At 38.6% G+C, this 26638-nt stretch overlaps 1 protein-coding gene across 3 annotated transcripts in view; it reads left to right on the forward strand.

The window, feature by feature from the left end:
- Positions 1 to 26638, forward strand: part of LOC117392553 (centrosomal protein of 128 kDa) — a 60528-nt gene that overhangs the window by 15676 nt on the left and 18214 nt on the right. For 2 of the 3 annotated variants that reach the window (XM_033990648.2, XM_055232348.1), the window contains exons 13-20: positions 484 to 627; positions 6060 to 6251; positions 6975 to 7328; positions 8015 to 8122; positions 11374 to 11538; positions 15572 to 15736; positions 19818 to 19877; positions 21225 to 21417. In XM_033990648.2, the coding sequence (XP_033846539.2) occupies positions 484 to 627; positions 6060 to 6251; positions 6975 to 7328; positions 8015 to 8122; positions 11374 to 11538; positions 15572 to 15736; positions 19818 to 19877; positions 21225 to 21417 (1381 nt within the window). The remainder of the gene's footprint in view (positions 1 to 483; positions 628 to 6059; positions 6252 to 6974; positions 7329 to 8014; positions 8123 to 11373; positions 11539 to 15571; positions 15737 to 19817; positions 19878 to 21224; positions 21418 to 26638) is intronic. The other variant, XM_055232347.1, reaches the window with a different exon arrangement.

Consider the following 26638-nt stretch of genomic DNA (forward strand, 5'->3'; position numbering starts at 1 on the left):
AACTTTTCTGGTGTAGTGTCCCCCACCTGTATTGTGTATATATTGTGTATTGTTAATGTATTGACTAGAATGTTCCATTGTATGTGTTTAAAATGTACATCTTTAATTTATTCATTTACTCATTTATTACTACTCCTTTATAGCTCAAGGATGCATTGTAAAACATGCATCTTACTGTGAGCAGGGTTACCTCTCCATGGATCTGAACTACAAATGGGTCTGGTTGCTTCATTTGGTTGTCTTCATGAAGATAGGGAGCATTCCTGGCAAAGCAATTAACATCTCCATGGAGACGAGCCAGTGGCAGACTCTCCACCAGAAAAGTTTCACAGTGCACAAATTACAAATCTTGGAAAAAAATGCATTTATCATGAACCTACAAAGTAACCTCTACAGGTTCAAGTTGTTTCAAATTGTTAAAACTTGTCGTGTAACTTTCACTTCTTATGAATTGTTGACATCTTCTATCCTCTCTCCTTGCAGGGCTGTGAGAATGCTGAGAAGAGGCAGTTGGAGGAGATGCTGGAGGACAGTAAGAGGAGCCGAGACGAGCTGAAATCCAAAGCCCAGGAGGCCATCCGTCAGTGGAGGGCGAAGTGTAAGAGGCTGCAGAGAGAGCGCGAGGAGGTGAGAAATCAGACCAGACCATGCTCAGGGTCACACGCTGGCTTTGACGACCACCTAATTAAGCTCTCATCTTTTTTTCTCTGTGAAAAATAAGCTAACTTATAATTACTAGTCTACCCAGATACAAATTGATGCTTCAAATGAGTATAAGGTTTCAATTCTATTTGTAGTATCAATACTGGGGGAAAAAAGTAAATTTGACTTTTCCCATATAGTTGTGGAATTGTCTGATATTTTCTTAACTATTCTTAACTGTTTATGTGTTGTTTTTACTCTAACTGCTTTTGTATGCGACACTTGGTTGCTATGACGACAAGTTTATTTGAAGGTTCTATTCATCAGTTACAATTTAGTGTTTTTCCTTAATTTTGAAATCGAGTTTGAAATTTTAGTATTTGTGACAATGGTACTAATTACTGAGAAGAATTCAAAATGTGTTGCAACAGATTTGAGTAAAATAATAAACAGATGAGGATATGCTGCAGTCTTTGAAAATATTCATACAATAATTCATCTGACAACAAAAGGATTTGATAACAACTTTGGCTAATTAACAGATTTTTGCAACAAAGGCTTCAGTTGTTCTGTAGTTTCTTTATATATTTTCAAATGCTTTGTCTAACTAGAAACTAATTAACATCTTTTAGGATTTCAAATAATTGGAAAACACAATATGTTATCTCTTAATTTGCCAAAATGATAAGCCTTTGTTTATTTTCCCAAAAATTTGACACATTCCTATACATAAAATATTTGAGCATATGGTATTTGTGCCCCTCAAGTGAAAACATACATCTGCTTCAGCGCTCTGCAGACTGCCACAATTCTCTATTTGAGTCTTATCGCAGCTAGCTTTGATGGCTATCTTTAGCTGGGATTTTTTTTTAGAAGCTTTCTTTTCACAAACCTGCAGAGCCACCACGTTTCTATCAGTTGAATCCAGACACGCACCAGACCATGGTAATTCTCTCCCAAGCAATCTCAGCGCAGATAAATGTAGTAGCAGCGGCACTGGTGGTAACAGAGGCACAAATACAGAAGGGCTGTTAGCTGTTAGCTTCTGGCGTACCTGTCCAATACGACACCGCTGCCCCGGGCTTCTGATTTTCTGATTTAACAGCTGCTAGCACTGTTAGCAACAACAACTACATGTCATTTAGTATGTGTCACCTTTGTCCATTTTAGCAGGCTTTAATAGACTCTTGTTTTATTTTTATCTTCTTATCTTATCTATTTATCCAAATAAAGTCGAAATAGAAAACTGTCCAACAACTAAATACAGAATGTGTAAGAAAGCACAGAATGCCACCACTTTATAATAACTACACCTTAATTAACATTAAATAACATGAACAAATAATGAATTCATAATGAATTCTTTATTCTTCTTTATTAAGAATGATTCAGGTTTAGAAATGTCCTAATTAAGGTGTAATTATTACAGTGTTACCCACATAATTCTTAGAACTACACAAATAACATTTGTAGGAATAGTAACACATTATGTTTGTATTGTCTAGATATTTACAGTAATAACCACTTTCCAAAGCATATATTGAGAACTGCTTTTTGTTATTGTGCAACCTATAATCTACTGCTTAAAGCTACCATCTGTAATTAGGATGGCTGACCTGGCCATTTTGGATTCTCACATAAAACCACTAGATGCTATCAAGTTTATTTATATAGCCCATTTAAAACAACTTCAGCTGACCTTCATATAAAAGTCAAAAAACAAATAAACAGATAACACGATACATAGGAAAAGAACAATAAAACACCAATATATCCTGTCTAGCTAGTATTAAATGCCAGGAAGAAGAGACAAGGAGTGTTTTCAGTCTAGTCTTAAACCTTGTTAAAGACTGAGAGGATCTGACAGACAGAGGGCGCTGTTCTACAGAAAAGACTCTGTCACCTATGGTCTTGAGTTTGGCTTTGGGCACAGCCAGCAGAAGCTCATCAGCTGACCTCAAGGCTATGGGTGGAGTATAGCGCTGGAGTAACTCCCTCAAATAAAGTGGACGCATTACATCTGTGCAGGCTGCACTGCACAGACGTGATGTGCTCTAGTGTTTTGGACATTCTGTAAGTGCTACAGGGAGACCTGGTCCAGCCCCACATACAAAGAATTACAGTAATCGAGACGCAACGTTACAAATGTATGGATTACTTTTACAAAATCCCCCTGTGGAAGGTAGGTCTTTGCTTTGGCAATGAGCCTCAACTGAAAGAAGTTGGACTTTATTACAGAGCTAATGTGCTTGTCCAGTTTGAACATGGAGTCCACAGTCATCCCAAGATTCCTCACTGCAGGGTGAGGACCCATCACACTGTCATGCTCAAGCAGTGGGTTAGTTTGGCCAAACACCACAATTTCGTTTTTTATTTGGATTTAAGTTCAGGAAGGTTGTGCTCAGCCAAGTCTGCATAACCCTGAGACAGTCTAGCAGAGCTTTGATTGTGGTGTGGCTGTCATAGGCAGTCACTGGCAGATATATTTGAATGTCATTGGCAAAACAAACACGACATTGTGCTTTCTAAAAACATCACTCAGAGGAAGCATGTACAGAACAAAGAGGGCAGTGCTAATGTAGAATCTTGGGGCACACCATACTCTAAGGTAGACACGAAGAAGGAGTATTGTCCTAGGTTCACAGAAAAGCTGTAGTCTGACAGATGGGATCGAAACCAACAGTGCTGTGGCCTTTATTGAACTTTGGAGGGCGAACACCAAAGTGCACAGGACCAGGGTTTCAAGGCTTACTGTGAAAGTCTAAAGCTCAAAACTCAAAAACAAGTTTCTCAGAGCCTGCCCACAGATCTAGCTGGATTTGTACACTGTTGCTAGCCCCCCACCTTGGCTTCTATCTGAACTCTCCTCGAATTACTGGCAGTCAGGTCTGGATCGCTTCCGTTGTGAGGAGACAGGTGGGTGCAGCAGGTAGGCTGAGACTGATGCCAAGTGAGGAGGGAATCTGCTTGCTTGATTGTGATTAAGAAATCATTCAGATCGCTTTAGATCAGTACCGTAAATTTCGGACTACAGAGCGCACCTTGATATAAGCCGCACCAGCTAAATTTGAAGAGAAAATCAATTTTGTACATATATAAGCCGCACCTGAATAAAAGCCGCAGGTTTTCATATTGTAACATGAGACATTTACACAGAAAGACGGTGCACCGACACGCTTTTTTTAAACTGTGCCTGAAAATTGGCACCAACACGACAACAACACGGGATGAACACATCTGCAGGTTTAGAAAATAAAGCTGCACCAACACGAAAAATCTGCTTTTATTTCCTCTGAAAACTTTTGTCGTCTTTTTACATTGACCAAGTTGGATTCATTGATGTCGAGCTTACGTGCAGTGGCTCTATTTCAGGGGTCGGCAACTCGCGGCTCCGGAGCCGCATGCGCCTCTTTCCGCCTCATACTGCGGCTCTGCGTGGCTTGGGAACTGACACAGACACAGCTCACAGTCCTGCGTAAAGAGCCCTGATTTTCAGACGTTGTGCGCACAGGGGTCAGGAGCAACTTTGGCCCGTCCCTAATGACACACTAATAAGCTCGTCCGTAGATGTATCATGAAAATCCTGCTGGAAATCGCCACAGAAATCTATTTGATGTAGTAGCGAGTTTATTATCTGCTCTTGTCTCCGCGATGACGTATCACATATAACACATCAGACACGACGCACAAAAGTAGAGCCACAAGCGAGTGAAAATGAGCCAAAACAAAAGTCTTTGGAGATCTTTTTAACAAAGGGGAAAAGGACAACTGAGGAGCCAGAAGAAGAGACTACGACCTCCAAGAAAAAGAAAGATAAATTTAACAGACAATGCCTACTTAAAATCTGGGTTTGTCGCTACAGGTGACTCTCACGCACAGTCCGCTCTGCGTAACATACGGGAAAAGCAAATAAGGCAATGAAACCTTCAAAACTGCTTTGGCACATGGAGAATAAGCACCTGGGATTAAACGATACGCTACGAGTTTTTTTGTTGTTGTTTTTTTAAAGAAACTGCGGAGTAGAGTAGACATAATCACATAATCAGCGCGATGCATGATGCAGCGGTTTGGTGAGTTGTATTTTTTTAATGCACTTAAGTTGTTTTTGCCATATTTATCTGCCACGTGTAGAAGGCTTGTCCGTGAAAGTAAAACCTACATTATTCCGTTACATTATTGTTATTATACAGTGTTATCTTCATTTTAGATGTCAAAAAGTATTTGCGGCTCCCAGTGTTTTATTTTATGTGGAAAGTGGGTCCAAATGGCTCTTTGCGTGTTAAAGGCCGACCCCTGCTCTGTTTCCTTTCTGTTTCTTTATCTTAAAAACTGCATCATATCCATTTCATGATGCGCAAAATGATCGTTCAAAATCAAAACTAGTGAATTCTTCAGAGCAGAATCTTTCCCCACGTCTGTCTCACTTTTACGTTTACAGCTAGAGAGCGCACCCCAGGGTCCGTTATCCAGTAAAATTCCATATATAAGCCGCACTGCTGTAAAAGCCGCAGGGTTCAAAGCGTGGAAAAAAAGTAGCGGCTTATAATCCGAAATTTACGGTAAGTGCCTGCCAATCATAGACTAGCAGTCCAGAGATATCTTTGCACTAAATATAAAGCAATGTCATAGCAACAGTTTAAGCAGAGCATCTAGACAACTGACTTGACAACTACAACAGAAGACCAGAGAGCACAGGTGAGCCTGAACAAGGCCAAATGAGGGAAAACAGGTTTCACATCTGACATCAACTGTTGAAAAAAAATCAAATAAATCTATGGATGGTAACTTTAAGTCCTTTTAGCTGCCTTTGCCTTTTATTTCTTTGTGATAATGCTACATTTTGGTTTTCTAACCTATTGCATACCACTGTCGTATAGTTTACAAATCATTAACTTTCTTGAAAACTCCCCCTGGAAAAATGTTATTATAAGTTCCATTGTAAATCTACATTTTGTAATAAACTATCTTTAGGCCTTTGTGCATAGGTTAAAAATAATAGGGGTTAGCGCTGCCCTGTGTTTTGTGTTATTACTGAGCGAGTCACCTTCATACTCAGCAGACAGACTCCCACCTGGCTCTGCGACGTGACCAGAATCTATTACACAATCATCTCTGCTCCTTTAATGAATTAGGGAGGGGGAATCAAGTGCTCAATTAAATGATTAGCTTCTGAGCTACAGCAAAATCCAGTCAAAGCCGACGTATTAGCGCCAATCTGCCTCGAACAGACCTGACCATTGTCCCTTATCAGAGAGCTGAGTGCTAGCATTTTCCTATCAGCCCTAAAGCTGCCGTTGCACATGTTTCCTCCCTCGGTTACTGTTACTCTTTCAATTCTTATAATCATTATTGTTTCATTTATTCTTTGCGTACCTCTCACACCTCCTCTTCATCTTTTGCCTTTCTGTTTGTCCCAGCAGGCAGCGGGGGAAAGGGAGAGTTCTCATGCACAGATGAAGGCGCTGAGCCAGCAGACAGAGGCGGCCCGCAGGGAGCTGGCTGAAATCCTAGGCCGCCTCGCCCATCGGGAAGAGGAGCTGCGGCGCAAGGACGTGGAGCTGTCCGATAGTCGCCAACGGCAACTGTCTCTGGAGCAGGAAGTCAGGGAGGTACAAGCTACAAATAGAACTGCACACTGAAGAAGAGATCTATTTTTCTTCACTTATTTGCATTTGCTAAAAGATGACATTTTATTCTGTGTGATACTACAATTATCTGTTAAAATCAAGCCTGCGGATTGAAAATCTCCTCATGCATAGAATGTGAATATTAATACTAATTGGCAATACGTTTTCCTCATTAGGATATAACTAAGTTTAATAATTAAATCTAGCATTTTAAATTCCCAAGTTACAACAGATCCATCTTAAATAGATGTAGACTGAGTAGGGCCGTGAAATATAATTATAGCTGTGATTATAGTTAGTGCTCAAAGTGATTACAAAAATAATATATATTAAAAAAATTAAAAAATTAAAAAAACTGTAGAATGTTTTTTACATCATATCCATGGGTTTCAGAATGATAAAAAATTTTGACTGTTGCTGTAGCAATTTAAAACAAAATCTTATATCTTGAATGATAAAGAAGTCCTTAAAACGCTGCTTATAACAGGAAGTTGAAAGCATTAAATATCACAAAACATTACAAATAAATATATATTCTGCCACTATAGGTAGTTGTTGACATTATGTGTTTTCAAATCATGATTTAATAAAAAAAAAAAATCACTATTATTGGTTTTAATCTATAATTGTGCTGCCCTAAAACTGAACAAAAACTCTTACACATTAAGGTTAATTCACCAACTTAAATCTGAATGGTAACCCTAGATACGGGAGGCCTACACCTCTCTGGAGCAGGAAGCCCGTAATCAAGTGGCTGTACATAAGCGACTAAAGGAAGAAAACCAAAGACTGGAGGAGAGGATGGAGTCACAGGTCCGCCGGCAACAGAAGGACGAAGAGCAGCACACAGAGCTCCAAAACACAGTAAAACAGGTCACGTCCTCCCACGCTCAGCTGGTTCAGAGGTTATCGGAGGAGGAGAGCCTAAGGAAAGAACTCCAAAAGTCCCACTCAGAGCTCCGGGACAAACTGATGTCTGTGCAGGAAGAGAGGGCCGCTTTGGGAAAACAGCTGCAGCTACAGAGGGAGGTGCACCAGAAAGAACTGGACAATATGAAGGTATAGTTGGAAGAGATATTAAAAAATGAATAATATCGCAATTAGGGATGTCAAGATTAGCTATCGATAATCGGGATTATTCAGGTCACAATATAATCGTAAAAGCTAAAAAATAAAAAATAAACATGACCATTTTAGAAGGAAAATGAACTCAATTCAATTTATACTCCAAAAAAATACAGTTCATGTTTTCGTCACCTTATCCTTGAGTTAATAAACCAGGTCACATACTATGTTAGATAATGGAAATGAAAGAAACATCACTCGATTTCTCTTCTGATTGATCATGAGGCTAATAATCGTGAATAATTTTTTAATTGTGGTATTTTTTCTTGCAATAATCATAATATTTAAATTTTATATTGAAACATCTTTAATCACAGTTGTTGGATTAGAGATTGCATATTGGGTATACAGTCTATAATCAAAACTATTAAAATGACAATAAAAACATAAAAAATAAAACAAACGAAATGTGTAATAATGTCATCTTGCACTTTTGGGTTTAGTTTTATGGTTAATTCATATTTTGTACGATACTTGAGCCTCAACCAAAACATTTGCAGGCACTTAAGCACATGGCCTATGCATTGTTAAAATATCGTTTAATTATTGTTTGTTAACAGCATAATGTAAAAAAAAATAAAAAGAGAGAATAATTTTTTTTGTCGCCCACCTACATCAAGGCAGCGTTGGAGGAGGGCAAGTCCAAAAAGGAGAGAGACCTACAGGACATGCTCAGGCTCTTCACACAGGAGCGAGATGAGCTGCAGAGACACCTGAAAGAAGTCAAGGTAAATCCCTCGCCCCTTGACCTGATTTTCACAGTCTTAATAATTTATATTTCCCTCTTACTCTTTTCTAATGCATTTCTCGCTTCCTAATTATTCACAACGGAGAGTTTTTTTGGTTTTCACAACTTCAGGGGAGCTTTGCCATCATGATAATGCTAGAGTAGAGTAACAGTTCACCACCATAACTTCCTCTTTCACAGATTCAGACAACCCACCGCGGTCTCACTTGGACCCTAAGAGCTGCCTTTACAGTATATTGGAACTGGGGAAAAACAAATGTTATTTTATTGCCGGAAAGGAATCTGGTACAGCCCTTTTTAACAGTTCAAAAAAAGATAAATGTAATTATAAAACTATTAACAGGTCGTGTATTTTTTCCAGTGTTGGTTTGCTTCCAGAGATGGTCAAATCTGGGCTTTATTTTCAGTTTATTACGCAAGAGGCCAACATATGTCTAAATGTGCTAATAAATGCACAGGGAATTTAACCAAATGGCAACATTCACAGCACATGAGGTGATAAAACATTACATCACTAGTGTGGTTGGGATAGATGCTAATGTTTTAGGTCCTGTTACCTCTTTATTTATAGTTTGAATGTTAATTTTATTGTATTAACTTTTGTAAACCATTAACAGCCATTACCTTTACGGATCTTCAAAGAATATCTTGTCTTGGGAAAAAATAACCTTGATATTTCTCTTGTGACAGTTAAATTGAAGAAAAATAACAACAGTCCCAACCAGTTACACTTGATGCCCTGTGCTTTTCCTGTAAAATATGGTTCAAAGACGTTGCCCAAATTAATTAAAACTTGACTTTTAATTTCAATTTGCCCAACAAAAGAAAAAGTATATCAAATAGCAGCACAAGTTAATTGACTGACTGAAGCTTCAAACAGACACAAAAACCCTGTAGTGTGCGGGCCCTGCTCTTACCTCGGCCTTTAATTGTCTCTGTCATGTTAAAATCCCATCTCCCATCTGCTTTTTACCTCTGTCACATTTGAATATACCTCAAACGTCCTCCAAAGGCACAGTTGGCGTTCAATTATGCATCTTCCACTTCACACGCACATCCTGTCAAATCAGTGAGCGATGGCAAGGTCATAAGCCAAGCAAAAAATAAACACGGATCACGGCTTAGCGCTTTTTAATTGACACTCTGGTTCTCATGGGCTCACGTTTTGAAATTCCGCACATGGAAGACACGCCTCAGCCACTAAACATCTGGCAAATTTACGCCGGCTAAATCCTCATTTTGTGCTCTTTTGGATCCATTGTCCTCGGAGTACGGGTGAAGTGAGGATATCTCTGCTCCTTAAGTGTGTGCAGTGCCCCGTGGACACTCCAGTTCTTCCAAGGCTCCGAGCGTGAATATTTAAAAAGGCCTGATATCAGACCTTTGCAGTCTCCATCGAAGCTGGTTGGAGATAGCGGACCCCTCCACTCTTCTGTCAGTATCTCCCAAGATGAGCCCTTGTGGGTACATTATTTCTAAAGGGGGCATGGTCTTCACTGATACGCGCCGGTTTAGACCATTAACGCACACTAAATGACATTAATATCTGACATAGCTCATTGTAATGGTGTCATTTGCGAAGTGCGCTAAGGACAAGGGCGTTCGCTGGTGTTCGCTTTAAAATGCTCGCCCAAGGCTGCAGCAGATGTCCCCGAAGTGGCCCACCCAATATCGGAGCAGATTCGCCCCAAGCCCCTGTTGAGATGTAGATCCAGTGGACTGTCAGGCAAAGCTTTAAGTACTCGTATATTTTGTCCTTGCATTTCTCCATTTCTATCCCCCCTCTCACTGTCTCAATGTTAATCCGCCTGTTAATGCCCCCCTCAAGTGATAGTTCTACATTTTCCATCTGTTTTTCTTCTTCACCCATTTCCAGAAGACATGTTTTGCTACTTTGTTTATGCCTCTTTGGCTATTGTATTCTTATTATCTTTACAAAGGAGTGTGGTAAAGAGGCCATAAAGATTAACTTAATACCTAAATTTACAGAACAGTCAAGCTTATGAATTTTAATTGCAAATTGCACCAGAAACCAATAGCCAATGAGAGCACCTTAGTTGAAAACATCAGACCATTCTATAATAACTTAATATGGAAAAGGGTGTGCTGGATGGAGTAGGTCCCTCACCATGAAGGGGCTGCTGTTAGTTGAGTTGATAGCACTCAGATTTTATTAGTATACACATATAACGTACACACATATAAAGTACAACTAGGGCCACACAATATATTGCAAAAATACTTATATTACTACATCGGTTAACACAACTATCCATCTTGCAAGAAACTAAATCTTGTAGCGCTCTGGTGCAAGGAAATTCACCAAATTTCAGTTTTTTTTCTGAACACAAGGGTGACTGTAGGCCGTAACCCACGCCAAAACAAGAGCAAAACAACAGCAGTCTCAACTCACTAGAGCCAGTCTCTAAAACAGACCAGTAACTGACGAATAGAAACTTTACATCTTACATCTTACAACTTGTCAGCGTAGCAACCAAGTGTCGCATACAAAAGCAGTTACATTAACAACAACACAAACGGTTACAGGAACAATTAAAGGTCTCAGCTCTGAACAAAACAGAAAATATCAGATCATTGCACTATATTGCTAAGATTCTCCAGTTGACAAAATGTACCTTTTTTATTTAAATGTTAAAAAGGCAGGTTTTATTCATGATTTTCCTTTATGAAATCCTAAATTAGCCTTCTTGTGAAATCTTATATTATTATTTATTTATTTCTTTTATTTATTATTATGTATTTCTTTATTTATTATTTTATTATTATTTATTTGTGGGGTTTTTTGGTGTGTTTTTAAATTTTTTTGGCACAGTTTGATGAGAATGTCCATTTTGGTTTAAACTTTTGCTGAATCTATGTTATTTAGTTCATAAACTATAAACTCACCTCTAATTGTAGTTCTCATCATCACAATTTTCTCATTCTTTTCTCATTTTCATTATACATTCCTAGTACTGCCACTGATGTGATGCTTTAACAGTCAATTAAAAGCTATAATAGATGTAGTCAACCAACCCAGTACTTAAAGTTGAAGAACACAGCTTTACACACATTCCACGAAATAATTAAGCCATTGCGTCCGTGTAGATCTATTACACTTTTAAAAACCCTATCAGTTTGTTTTATGTTAGGTTTGCTTTCCTCGCCGGATCGCCCAGTGGCTTTTATAGCAGTAAATGATTGCTTATGTCCACATCTCCTCTGTACCAGGCAGATGCAGCCTCCGACAGAGAGCTGTGTGAGGCGCTGCGCATCAAACTGGACAGGATGAAAGATGAGTGCGATAAACTGGCAGCGCAACTGAGCTCAAAGGAAGACGCGCACTCCCTCCTCCAGAGAAAGCACCAGCTCCTCCGAGAAGAACTGGACCACAAAGTAAGCACGCCCTGCCCACGCTCAGCTCAGCGTCACGATTGTTATTTAAGGTCCTATATTAGACGAAATTGACTCTTGTGAACTTTAAGCCATGTTGGAATGCTGTCACCTCATCAAAAACATACCTGGAGTTGTGTTTTGCTTCATTCACATATGTATGAGTAACCCTAGTTTATTAGTCTTTCTACATCGCCAAAGCTCAAAATGCTCTGAAGCTGTAGTTTTCAAGTTAACAGCTACCTTTTACCTTTTGTTCAGAAGAGATTGGCAATTCCAGGTCTTAAATTATTCAGATGATTCTAGTAAAGGTGTATGGAGTTTAAAAACATAGTGGAGTACTTCCTGTATTACCACATGACATCACAAGTTGGAGTTTTTTCTGTTTGAGAGAAGAACTCAACCATAATTCAAGGTTTGTGTGTTAAACGTGCGAACAACACAACTCCAGATTTTTTTTTTATTAGAAAACATTATGACATAGATCAGAGAATTGTGTAATATGGGCCCTTTAAAGGTGCAATGTGTAACTTTTTTGATGGTGGGTTCACTATGTCCTTGTCCCCATGGAGTTATAGCTGAGTTATTGTGTAATTGCTTTGCCTTGAACGCATTAAAGCAGTCGTTTTGTTCAATTATAAATGTGTTTATGCTCAAAAATACCTTCAAAAACAATGTATCCTTATTGTGAGCGGGGTCGCCTCTACATAGTTCTGACCTGTAGCTTGTCCTTGCGGTGTTGCTTGTAGCGTTTATGCCATACCGTGTAACATTCCCAGCAAAACAGTAACATGTCCATGGAAACAAGCTGGTAACGGACCCTCCTACTACTTATGACACCATTGATATTTCCTGTTGTATAACTTAATGGTTGCATTTGTTTTGGAATAACCTCAAAACCTTAATTGAGATGAAATTGGATCAGAAACGCCAATAGAGTGTGCTAGAGTGTGTTTCATCTGCTGTTTTATTTACCGGTAAATGTGTAGCTCGTATGCAGCAAAAATAATGACTAGACTGTGCAATGAAAACGGTTTGAAAACAAGAAGGAACTTATTATCATGTCCTGTCATATCAGAGGGAGCAATCATTTTAATGCCTAAACGTGCTGTATTACTTTATTAAATTAAACACAATACAACTGCAGGTATCTTTTCATGAGGATACAACAACATGGTTAAACGCTCCAAAAAGTCAGTTTAGCATAACAGACCTTTTTTCAAAATAAAACCTACACTGATAGCAGAATTTCCAGCGTCATGGTTTTCAATTGTGAAACGCGTATCTTCTTCCCTTGGTTGATGCCGTACAGTATTTGTGCTGATTCTAATTAACCGTGACAGCAGAGGTCCTAGGACATGAGAAGACAAGCTGTAAAGACACAAGTGTGTGTTTGGCAGCGCTGTTTCACTGACGCTGCAGCTTTCTCCTACATAACTGAAATTTGAGTGTGCTGTGTTATCTAATATGAAATAACATGGGGTACTGTGGAATCTGGGATATAAGAGGGATTAGCTTATAATAACAATTTAAGGTAATCATATTTTAGGTCTAATTATGTGCAATTTTGAGCTTCAAACAGTGTTATGTTGTTTATGTTGTCAGTTTAATTCAAATATGAGCATATGTGTGTTCAGAATCCACACTTGTTTGACTAGTCCTGCACATTTTTTCATACCAAAGCCAAAAGATGAATCTCAACCTTGAAGCTATTGTTTTAGCCTAATTTGATCTGCTTCACTCTTTGATATGACTGCAAAAAGCAAGTCAACAAGTTTTTGTTTTTTTTTCTATTTTGGTAGCCTTTTCATATACAGAACAAAATTGTAAAACACAAGTGTAAAAAAAAGGAAAATAAAAATCAAATAGAAATGAAAACACCTTTTTAGTGCATCTTAATCTACAAGGAGAAACAAACAAAGCTGCTTATTTAGTCTCATTAATGACGCTATAGCTAGTACATTAGCTTCAAAAAGTATATATTTCTCATCTCGTCTTTTACACAGTCCCAACCCAATAACACCCAATTCACCTGTTACACTGTTAACTGGCGTCTTCATTTATGTATTCAATTTTATTATTCATTATTTATGTTATCATCGTGAATCATGGTGACTGCTTATGCCCGATGCTCTTTCTGTGCAGAATCAGCATTGTGGGTAAAATATTGCACTCAGGGAGCAAACTCAAAAGATTGTTTTTGAATAGGAAGAAAAAAACAAACAAACAAAAAGCTGTAACCCTCTTCAGTAATACAATACAAATGTACCAGGTGACAACATTATGTGGTATAATGTTGTTTGAGGCATACCCAATTTCATATTTACAGCTCCATTGCCTTTAGAAAACACACTTTTCACCTTCATAAATCTTCAGTGCACATCTCCCAAAACCTCGCAAAGGTGCAACGGTGCCAAATCAGCATTATTTTTAAAAGCATTTTATTGTCACGACTCAGGTGTTTTATAACCACAGGTGAAGTATTGAACACCCATTCCCTCATCTGACAGGCTGCTGATAAGTACTAGGGACTCTATAGGGGATCCATGTATTGATTTGATGTAAGTGAAAGGAGAAAAAGCGTCTCTTATTAATGTTACTGCGTAGGTGGTTTATTGTCAGGAGACAGTAATGATCCAGGTCCCTATGTCTTTTTCCTATCAACTGACCCTGAAAGTATTGACGTGCAGAGACAGGACTGTAATATGTGTAAAATGAATGATAATATGGCTGCTATGTAGAGCAAGATGTCCTCACAGTGATGTTTGGCTGTGTTTTTAAATATCTCTGTTGGTGGTTGACAAGGATTCATGTTAGGAAGTCACTCGAAAAGCTGTTGTCATTTTCTGTATAGCACTGATGCACAAATTACCCAATCATTATTTAGCCTGGACAGGGGGTGTTGTGAAAACCTCACAAAGAAGACTGGAAATGTGTGTTATGCTCATAGACCGTATGAAGAAGTGGACTTGCTACAGTCAAATGAAGCTCATTGAGGCTTGGGGTTATTGGGGCGAAATTTGGAGCCGAGTTCCATATTTGGAATTCTGACCACGAGTATCATAGCAACCAAAGAGCCAATCCAGTTGAAGGTAACACCCCTTCCCACCTGCACCACTGGTTTAGCAGGGAGTAGGTGCTTAGCAATCAAACCTGTCAAGAAAAAAACTGTTGCTAATGCTAACGGGAGGGACCTCAGGGCAAGAAGGTGCCTGATTTGTCTCTTATTAATGTTCATATCTTGAATTACGGACACAATAATTATATAGCAACATAAAAATACCAGGATCATGTATAGCGGGTTAATATGATAAAACCAAAATGACAAGCCGGACAGCAGCAGTTACAGAGAGAAGGGTGACAGTTTTTCCAATGTAAAGTGAATTGGAGAGTCAATGGAGTCGGAAGTGCGCCCATGCTCACTTCCTATTTGGAACGTCACGGCTAATAATTTAGCTATGTCCATTTATACATACAGCCTATGGTCATGCTATTAATTTATAACAACTGTGAAATTTAAGCAAATTTCGTGACTTTAACTGTCAATACAAAATATTTAAATTATTGGTTAAATGTTTAAATAATGAGACAAAACAGTTTACAAAGTAGTTGAATGTTTTGTATTTATTGTTTACTGGATTTAAAATGAGTCAATCATCAGGCGTAAATGACGTAGTGATTGGAATCCATGTTATGTGCATCTACCTTTCACAATTACACAATTCAGCTGCCATTCATGATCAGATATTGTAAATCAGTTTCCCTTTTTCTTTTTGAATCTTTGAAAAAAATTGATTAAATAACCTCTGTCAGGGCTGATTCAGAGCTGTTGGTTCTGCTCTGCTCAGGTCAGGTCAAATGAAAGGAGGCACTGACTGCTCTGAGTTTTATGCACCTAATTCCTTTCAAAATTACACAATTCAGATGTAATTCATGATCATACTGTAAATCAATGTCGCTTTTCTTTCTTTTTTCTTTGAAAATCTGAGTAAATAACCTCTTGTAGGGCTGATTCAGAGCTGTTGTCTCCGTTCAGGTCAGGTCAAATGAAAGGAGACGCACATCAGAATCGGAGCTGATCCTGTTGAAAGAGAAGGTGTCAAAGATGGAGGCCGAACAAGAGGCCGTGCTCACAGCCATGGGAGAGGAGCTGGACATCGCCTGCCGTCAACTCGCCAAGAACGGGGAGGACAAACTACAGGTACATGCAGTGTTCTGGCTTAGATTGTCCATACTAAACTGTGCATATGTTTTTTAATAGCATTGGCTATCGCTCCTAGTTTTTGGCCATTTTCGGTCAAACTTAGTAAATTTGTAGCTTTGTGTTCAAAAACAGTCAATACAACAGTGTGTGCTTTCTCCAGTGGTTGCTGCAATTTCAAGCACTATGTAACATCACACAGGACTGCCCTGGTTGTGATTACAAACATCTATCTGTATTTAAATAAGGGCAAGATTGAGTTTTATAGCATACTGTGGCATATTCCAGGCAAAGAGCAATATTATCTCTCTGGAGTCAAGTCAGTGCCAGACACTGCCTAGAAATGTTACTTGGTGAACCTTTAATCAATTCTAAGCTCAAATTATTCTGACCGTTTCACAGTGATAAAGGAATTCCAACTTTATAATTTAGCCCCGGAACGATCCTCGTGCCCTCTTATTCCTACTTTTTAAACTGGTTCTTTCTGCCGCTCAGGGCTAATGAACCTAGCCAGCTCTTATCTGCTGATATGGATTTGCTAATCTCAGCCAGCAGTCTTCCACCCGGATATTTGAGCCAGTGCCGCGCCTCATTTGTAATCTGTCATAGTGAAAAGAAGTCAAACTCGTCCCTGATTGGCTTAATGAGGGGAATCATTAACAGTTAAGGGCTGTATTAGTTTGCAGTTACCCCAAGATAACCTCTTTTCTCCCAGTTCTTGTTGCTACAGCCAAAATGGAGTCAAAACTCAGTTGCCATAAGTGTGCAAAGTTGAATTTTTTAAGTGTTTTATCTTAATTAAAATGAAAGAGAAAATAATCCCTTGCTGTTGAAATGCATCAATAATGCAATGCAATGAATAGCAATATTAGAAAACCACCAAGTTGACCTAAATTATTTTGAATGCAAACACATTTATGACTTCACCCTGCTGTCAAAATAAGCACCTTATTTTCTGGACTATACACCCTCCGGAGTATAAGTCGCACCAGCAAAAAAATGCATAATAATGATGAAAAAAAACATATAAGACGGATTTTGTAAAATAAATTTCCGCCAAAAACGCAAGACCAAGAACAGACATTTTATGTTTAAAGGCAAGTTATGATAATAACAATAAAATAACAGGCGGAATACCAGTATGCTAGCTTAACATTTATATGTATTCAGCTACATGAAGCATAGACAACAAACTGAATACGTGTCTGGTATTTTAACGCAAGATATTAAGCATAAAAAAACAAGCTAATAAGTTTATTCTCGATCTCACTCCATATCACTAAATCCACTGAATTCTTCATCCTCGATGTTGCTTCTGAACTCCATCAACTCCGAATGTAGATGAAGCGCCTCTTCCGATTCCACGTGGCTGTCATACCCACGTACACAAGCCTAGAGTGCCCTCATACGGTTGTCACTGTGACAATAACAATCTGAAATTATATACACTTAACCCACCTTGCCCCCAGGTGTGTGAATGGATGAGTGGTTCCTTGATGCAAAGCGCTTTGAATGCCCCTGGAAAAGCACTAGATAAAAATTTGACCATTTCCAGTCTCCATCATACTCTGAGTGAATGACTGGTGAATAAAAAGTAAGTAAGAAAACTTGAATTGTAATCAAGCCCTTAAGAAAATTGTAATATAGGTTTTTGACACAACCTTCATTCTCTAACTCGCTATTGTACCACTGATTTCACATTTTTACTGCGCTTAAAAGAGATATAACCCATGCTATTGCTTGTTAGCCGGGGCAGACACCCGATTACCTCCGCTTGTGTCCTTTTTTCACTTACACTCAGTCAACACCACTTTGAACCCGTAGCCTTCCCCACCTTCTCAACACTTCCACCTCCTGTTTGTCTACCAGTGCTGTGGCTGCCTTTGATTCTCGGGAAGAGTAAAAAGAATTTTAGAGCCATGTTTTATCCACCCACACAATCACACGCTCCGCCACACGTCTATGACGGGGGCCGCTACACAGCTGCGAGCCGTTTCGACGCTTTGAGCTACCGTGGCAACATCTCTGGATATTCCATTTTGCTTGGAAGTGAACTTGAGTGACGTCGTGGGGAAAATGGCTTGACACCTGTGCAGCACCGGTGTTGTTTACCAAAGCAAAGGACAGAAAAAGAGCCAAATACTCCCGCTGAGTGTGGATCATGTGTAAATACCGAGCTATGAGGGGCACTTGAGGAAAGCAGGCTGTGGCATTAGTCTTTTCATGATTCTGAGTGAGCAGGTCTGTGCTTATAGTCAGAGGGGAGCTACTTCTGCTACGCCTTTTTCTGCCATATTTTTCTGCCTTTTCCCTCTCTTCACTGCAGAGACTCTGGTTCAAGGCGAGCCAGATCATCACTTTTTCTTTTGTGCGCTCTACAATACAATAATCTCGCAGTATGGCAGAGTTTCTCTCAAAATTCAAAGAGCTTTTGGCCTGAACCTTTAGACTTTCCCTCCAGGACAAAGTATATTGTCAGTTGTGGAGCACTTGCAGACCCATGTCTAAAACTACAATAGACGTACAGCTACTTTATATTTTATAGACTGCACTGCAGCTGTAGCCTCCAGTCAGGCTGGCTTTTTATTATAAAACCTGCGAGGGCATTTTAAGCAGTTTGAAAGTTACATTTGTCCAGACCTGAATAGCAAGTACTGCTAGAGCTCTGCATTTACATAATATGGTTAATCCTTGTTATTTTAATACATTTTATCCTTGCTTAGGGTAACCAGCATTGCCTCCGTGCTAGAAATGTATAGCATGCTGGGTTGAAATTTTATAGAATTGGTATTTTGTTGGGAATGAACTGTGTAGAAACTGTTGTTTCTTTGTCATGGTCTCAGCATAAATGAGAGAAAAGACAAAATGACCATTAACAATAATTCATTTACAGTAATCAGTAATTGAATTGATGCATTATTGATACAATGCAGCATTCTAAGCAAACTAGTGACATCTCCATGGAGACTACCTCTCCACCTGAAAAGTTACATAGTGGGCCTTTAAGATTGGATCAATTGTACTGTGAATCATTTACAGTAGAAAACTTTTTAATGCTGTGTAAACAAAGGACCCTGTTTAGGACTCATGCCTTTTATATGGGCCTATTTATCAGAGTTATGTGCGTGTGTGCCTGTGTGCATGCGCATGTGTGTGCATGTGCATGTGTGTACATGATTGTGTCAGCAGTCATTAGGAGCTGGCACACACTTTTCAGTTTGAATGGCTGATGCTGACATGCTTGTCGCCGACGGATCAGGAAACATTCTCCCAGAGCTCATTTTGACTACGCACAAACATGAGGAGGAGCCCACTGTGGGGTGGAGGCGGCTCTGGTCTGAAGTGTCATCGCTGTTACACACAGAAGCACTTTAATGTAAGCTGGATCAAGCCTTTAAAAGCTGAAGGGCATGCTTTGTTTTGTTTAATTGTTTTTTTTAGTCTGGTTTTAATGTAGTTATGGTTTTTAATAGGCAAAATAACCTATTTTTAATTTAGTAGCAGTAGTAGTTAGCTCTACGCACCCAAACAAGCAACAAAATGAGAGGAAATTCCTGTTCAACTGTGGGGATAAAAGTTGACCAGAAAACCTGCTTAGCTCCTCTTCACCAAACATAGCATAACTTCATGAGAATACAATGCTTTTAAATACTTCAGTGTTCCAACTGTATTTTATGCTATACATAATGGAACAAAGCTGTATGCATAAGGTTGGTCAGTTTTTTTTCTATTAAGTTATTTGCTAATGATGCTACCAGTCACTGACAGTACAAATCTGCCATTAACTTGATTACCAATGGTTCATCTGCAACTTTCTGTTTCTTCACTACCCAGACTCACCTCATCACTTATCTCATTAGTTCTTCCATTTCATACTGTCTCTCTTGGTTGCCTAAACAGTCATAATAGATAATAGAGGATGCATTTTACTTTTTACCAAATGCATTGCACAAATTTGCTTCTTATTTCTAAATGTCAAGCTAATTATTTTCCAATTTTGATGAATATGTTCTGTAGAAAGTGCTTCTTTGAAATGCTGCCAACGTGACACACTTGTGTCTTTTTCCTGCTCTTTTAACAGGCAATCTTGCAGAAGCCTGGATTAGTGCGAGACCCCCACCGCTGGTTAGCTGAGACAAAGGTATGGATTTAAAGCAGCGAACGCAGCTTTCCATCCGATCCTTCACATAATGGAGAGAACACAGGATTAACACGTGACATGATGAGCAGAACATGCTGCTTACACTGCGCTATTCAATTAGGGGGCTTACATAACCAGGAACTTTGGTTTTCCCTACAAGAAGATTCATACTCACATCTCTTCTCGGTATTCAAAGTAGTTATGTAAAAACGTGTCTTTAGATTTACCAAGTAGGATTATGCACATAATTGAACTAGCTGCTTAGTAAGTACAGATGCTGAAAATATCATAGAACCTTGTTCAAATAGTATAACGCCACATGGTAATATTAAATAAACTACTATTACCGGTATTTTGTGCTGAAATTACATTTGGGTTTATTAATTGTTCATCTAAATTCCTCTGTCGTCAAAGTTGGCATAGTCTTTTCTTTGATGTCGAAATAAAGTTTAAATATTTTTAAAATCTTATCACTTTTAATCATAAAGTTTAATTAGCTGCTTTTTTACTGCTAATTGTAAAGCCTTTTCAATTCATTCAGTGTTATTCAATTGAGCCAGTGTTAAAGGTCTTGTACCAGATTTTTTTTTTTTTTTTTTTTTTGTCCTGCATGTATTTGAGCAACATTCAGCTTGTCCCAGTACAGATATATTGTATACGCAGCTCTTAATACACTGCCTGGCAAAAAAAAAAGTCACGTGATGGAATAACCTGGTCATTCAGCATATTCAGGTGTCAGCTGACCTCATTCTTTGAGCACAGACTGTTGCCGAACCTAGACCGGACCAACTGCAGCAACCCCAACCTATTTGCTTAGTTAAATTCAGGTGGCGACTTTTTTTTTTGTCCAGGCAGTGCATGTCTGCTGTCTGCATTTAGCGTTTTATTGTCCGTTAAGCAGGAAGTGCACTTTAGCATGCTAGTTGTTGTTAGCTTTAGCGCCACTGCAAAACTCTGGTCTCTGAAAGTTGTGGAAAGTGCTTTATAAATTAGGATGCTCTGTAGTGGTCCAAAGTTATTCCTCACTTATGTTATGTATTCAAACTGTTAAAAATGAACTAGTGTTTTTGTCAAGTTTTTAAGGTGGTTAAGATCAGGTAGAGCGCCTTTTAAACATAGTTAGCCCTGTGTGCCTTAAATTAATAATAATAATAAAAAATGTAGCATAGATTCTTAAGATACCACTTTAAGTTTTAAGATTTTTGATTCTCTATTCCATTGCAGTTGCACACACACTTGTAAAGGGCTTTGGACTTCTCTGTATTGTTATAAACTGCTCTATAAATAAACTTTGATTGAATACCGACGCAACCATTTCTGATCATTTGCTTCAATTTTCTCCGGCAGTCGAAGGTGCGCTGGCTGTGTGAGGAGGTGCGTGAGCGTAACAAAAGGGAGCAGAGCCTGAGGAGGCAGCATCAGCACACCAAGGATCAGCTGAAGGCCCTGAGGCACAGCCAAGACTCTGAACAAGCCGATCTCCTACAGCGTTTAGACCAACAAGAGAAACTACTGCATTCACTCAGCAATGAGAAGCACGGTATGCCTCTACAAACAGATAATGCACCCAAATAACTCAGTTTATACAGGCCTGTGTTTTAGGGAAGCTAGAAAGTAACTAAACGTGCGTTGCATATAGTGAAATGTGGGAGACGGGGATGGGTGATACCACAATTTTTGGTATCGATCCGATCCTAAATACTTGGTAATTTTTTGCATTTTTTTTTTTTTCATATTTTTCTCAGACACTTGACTGCTGAAGGTGTTGTGATGAAACAATGAAGAAATAGCCCTAAAATGTAAAAAGGTGATGCTTAGTCTTAAGATATGTTAATTAATATTGATATTTGCTTAACCTACCCCACGATACTGTGAGGGAGACAGTAGCTTAGCTGGTGTAGTATTCAATGTCTTCCTCTTATCCAAAGGTTCACGGTTCAAATCCAGCTTGAACTTGTTGGTCGAGTGATCACATACACTAATCCACTAATTTGAGGCTTGAAGCCAGCTCCCTATTTTTGTGTCATAGGGCAAGACACCTGCCTCACACAATTTACAGTGTCTGTGTACATTGGTATGAATGTGTGTCTGTATGGGTGAGTGATTGCTCGATATAGAGCATTTTGAGTGGCGTGATGGTTGAAATGCTCTATAAAAATGTTCATTTTTAACAAAAGATTTACAGCTATATAAACTAATACCTCACAACTGACACTTACAGGAGAAGTAGCACTAGAATGAATCATCGTCAGTTTGAGTGGGAGCAGTAGCAGTGGTATCTCAAGCCCAAAGTAAATTTGATGACTGGCGTTGCATACTGTCATTGTGCCCTACAGCAACACACCGCTCCCTGCATGACTGAGGGGGAGTTTGCCTGATTTTAAAGTAATGTTGAATGTCTCTAACAGTGCTGAAATTTGGTTATTATTTACATTTTTTTATCATTATTGTTAGAAATTCAACATTTTCCTCTGTAAATGTTCATATTTACTCTTCTTGTACTTGTGCTTGAGTAAACATACTTAAACTTAAATACTTAAACATACTTATCAAGTATGAATTCTAGTGAATACTTTTTTCATATTGTTTTAGTGTAGTAGTGTAAGTTTTCCTCTCCACCTCTTGATTTTTTGCTGTTCATTTAGATCACATGAATCACAAAATATGGCACATACGATGATTCCCTGTGAGCTGGAGTGAGTTTTAAATAACAGTGGCTGGTGTCTGTTTACAATGACTAATGTTTGTAAAGGCGCCGTGATGTGCACAGAGTTCTGGGAAAATTGACTTGAGCTTCTTCTAATGAGCTGTAACTGCCAGAGGAAGAACAGTCTGTTTTTGTGCTTCATCTGAACAATAGAGACACGGGTCTAAATTGGTTTCCATTATTAGAGAACAAGACAAGGGTGGACCCCAGCGAGACTGACGGGGACAATCAGTGCTGTTTCATTCAAGTAAGAAAATTTGAGTTATTGGCTCTGATTATACCAGGAGTGTGCATGCTCTTCTTGAATGGGGGAGCTGTAATTTTGAGGATTTTTTTTAATGGGTGTACCACACGTGTATAATTAATTTGTGGGCAACATGTATACAGGACAAAGCAGACTAAAATTGAGAGAAAAAGTTATCTGTTTTTTAATGAAGATACACACAGGCAAAGTTAAAATTTTATACTTGAAAAGAAGATGGTGGAAGATTGGTCTGCAAGATTGAAATGGCAAAATCACAATAATTTCCCTGGCATACCCTATAGTTTAGAGGTGCATTGTGTAACTTTACTGATGGGGGTCTGTCACCAGCTGGCCTCCATGGAGATTATCACAGCAAGTACAGATACACTTTTTCACAATGTCAAAGTAAAAAATTGAAGTTTATATTGTTGCTTTACTTTTCTGTTTAAGACAGTGCAGTTTCTTGGAAAGTTTTGAGTTTTCTTACTTTATGTGCATCCATCTGTTAAGTCATAACCTAAGTCATAGCCATAGCTAGGTATTTTTGGTTGCAGTATTGCTTATTCACCAGCATGAGAATAAATACTTTTGTTTTACTTTATTTTATTTTATATTATTTAATTTTAATGAAGCATCCTACCTTGATTCATCTCCCCCATTCAATATTCTTCAGTTCACATTCACTGAAAGTTTAACTTAAAGCAATTACTGTGATTTGTTGATCCATTACAATATTCTAGGGCTGTATACTTTACTCATAAATGTTGTTTAGTTTACAAAGTTACATTTCAACCTTTATTTGTTTGATAATGTATTTTAAAAGTCTCAATGTTCAATAGATGTCTGTGTAATCCCTCAGTCGCCACGGTCTGATCCATAGCAAAAGACAAATTTTAAATCTGTCAACTGGACAAATCGTTGTAGACAAAGATTTGTGCAGCTGACAGATTTATAGTTCATCTTTTGCAATGTCCAGTAGAAAAAATTGCTTGACTGTTGAACTAATCATGAAATTAATCAACAACAAAAGACTAGTTGACCTCTAAAATAATCTTTAGTTGCAATTAGGGCCCGACTGCTATTTATTTTTGGGGGGGCAATACGATACCGATATAAGGGGCTTTTCGGGGGCCAATAGCCAATATAAAAGCCGATATATTTAGTGATGTAAAAATTCACTATAAATCTTCAACTGATTCTAACACTTAGGTTTGACTCTGTTAGATTTTAAGTTGGCCACATTTACTGTTATTCTGCCTCTTTACAGTCATTTTTAAAGACAGTAGATAGGCCTAATAGGAGTTTTGAATAAGATTCTTTTCAACACACTAGCCTACCATGGAAGTAAATGATAGGTTTACAGTAACATGTATACTATAAATGCAGACCACTCACACCTCTATTCACAGCTCATTTATGTGTCAATGCAAGTCCAGTAACCTGCATACAGCCACTCTAGTCACTTTACAGTAGAGCGAGCAGGCTATGTTTACACCTGGTAGCATGTCAGTACCTAAGGCAAACCAATGCAAACGTAAGAAAAGTAGCTTCAAAACAGACACAGTTGCAACACTCACCGCTCAGATAGGCTACCTCTCACACCCCAAGTCTTCACAAATAAGATTCCTTTTAATCCTGATTTGAAATGATTTTCCGTAAAAAGAATATAATCCAGCATGTTGACAGCAGCAGTGTGTGTGTCCTCTGTCTATGGCGATAGTCCTCTCTCCTCACCGCACTCAAAATAAGCCTTGTTTTGTTGCTGGTGTTATCGGAGTTAGTAGACTCATTCAGAGCATTTTAAATCCAGGACTACCTGTCAGACTCAGAGCAGCAGAGCGAATGGTGAGAGGACATTGGTGTAAATGGGAGCATGTGACTCTGGGGCTACATTTAGGCGCAGTACGGCGACGGAGACTATTCCACACATAAATATTGATGTATATTAAGACATTTATCTGTCTGTAAATTGGATTCAGTTACTGTAATATAGGGAGTCTAGGCCCATATCACCTAGATTTTGACCTCTAGTCGATCTTTCTCCCAAAAGCCCTAGTTGCAACCCTACAATAGAACTTTGAAAGCTTTTTGTACATCATAATTGAATTCACTGTAAACATATTCGATTATACATTTCACAGTGGAACTTCCAGGTTTAGCGACGAGATACCAATCCAATCATATTATGCACGAGAGCTGCGTTTCCTCTGCTGTATCATTTTTCCCAATCAGCCTCTGACAGCACTTGTCCTGCCCATCTCCTCTGTGTGCGCCGCTTCGATACCACTCTCCAGTAATTAGAACTACACCTAATCTACGCTCCACAACAGCTTCCAGATCGGCTTATTTCAACCACGGGAATTAAGATTTTATCAACTTTTACTTTGAATATGGGTAATGCGGTTGCTTGCTGCTCCCTTTTGTGGAATTATTATTGAGCGGCGCAGGGCTTACAAATCCGCGGTATGCTTGAATAGGTCCTGTATAATGAACCATACCTCACTAAAAGCACTAATGGCATGGTGCATTCACAACAACGCATTTGAAATTCTAATTATGTCCTCATTTACCTGTCCATCACTTGCTATTTTTCGCTGTTGAAAATTACATTGTAAAAGTTGTTTCGTTATAGTCTGCCTTCTCACAATTGCGATATAATTGTGTTTATTTATGCTAAGCAGGCTTTTGATGTGTCATCTTTACTGGCCTCTTTAAAAGAATAGACATGAATGAAATATGAATATTATAGCTTGGAAACAAGATGGTGGAAAATTGGTCTGCAAAATTGAAACTGCAAAATCACAGTAATTTCACCCGCTAACCATATAGTTTAAAAGTACATTGCGTAACTTTTTCTGATGGTTTTCTGCCAGATGTTGTTACTTTGCATAGAGTGTTATGCAGTATGGCATTAAACGCATCTATCTCCAGCAGGTTACTCCACCAAGTCAAGTTACAGGTCAGATCTGTAGAGAGTCGAGCCCACTCACTCACAGTAATACATTCAAAACAGATCAATTTATTGCCATACTGAGGAACATTCCCAGCAATGCAACAACATCTCCAGGGAAACAAGCATGTGGTGGACCCTCTTGCAGAAAAGTTACATACATTACAAAATACATCTGATTGTTGATTTATTCCTGATTTGTGTTATGATGTATAAATTGCATAAACTGAATCTTTTATACAAGCCACTAGACATTTCTCAGTTTATTTTTTGACGGCTAAACTTTATTCTGTTTACTGTGCAGTCCTGAGGGTAATCACTGGACTATGTTAAAGAATTGAAGTGACACCATGAAGGGGCACTCAGCATGTTGAAGAGCACTTGTAGAAGCATTCAGTCCCGTTCACAATGGTACAAAATGGATAAAAAGCTGTAAATATTATCCCGGAGTGTTTTGCAGAATACAGCAAGAATATGTGAAAGTGTTTTTGTTCAGCAAGGTTTTTATCGATTCGGCCCTTGTTGAGAGAGTGTTTAAAGCTAGAAAGACTTGAGAAGAGATCAATCTAAAGATCCATTTCTTTGCCAGGTACTCAAGAAATGTCCAGTGGAAATAGTAAATGATCATCTCTTTATACAGCGCTTTTCTACCTCTGTGGGCTTTTAAGTACTTTTACATAAAGCAACTGTCCACCCATTCAGTCACTAGCAGTCGTTTATAAGTACATAAATGCTGGTGTACTGTGAGTGCATGGATATAGTTTTATCATACTACTAGAATTTACAACCCTTGGCAATAAAAGAAGAGGCTTGATACTTGATACAGTTGATTCTTATATTAAGCAATCACAACATTTGAT

This window comes from Periophthalmus magnuspinnatus, chromosome 24 (assembly GCF_009829125.3).
Source record: "Periophthalmus magnuspinnatus isolate fPerMag1 chromosome 24, fPerMag1.2.pri, whole genome shotgun sequence".
NCBI classification, from domain to species: Eukaryota; Metazoa; Chordata; class Actinopteri; order Gobiiformes; family Gobiidae; genus Periophthalmus; species Periophthalmus magnuspinnatus.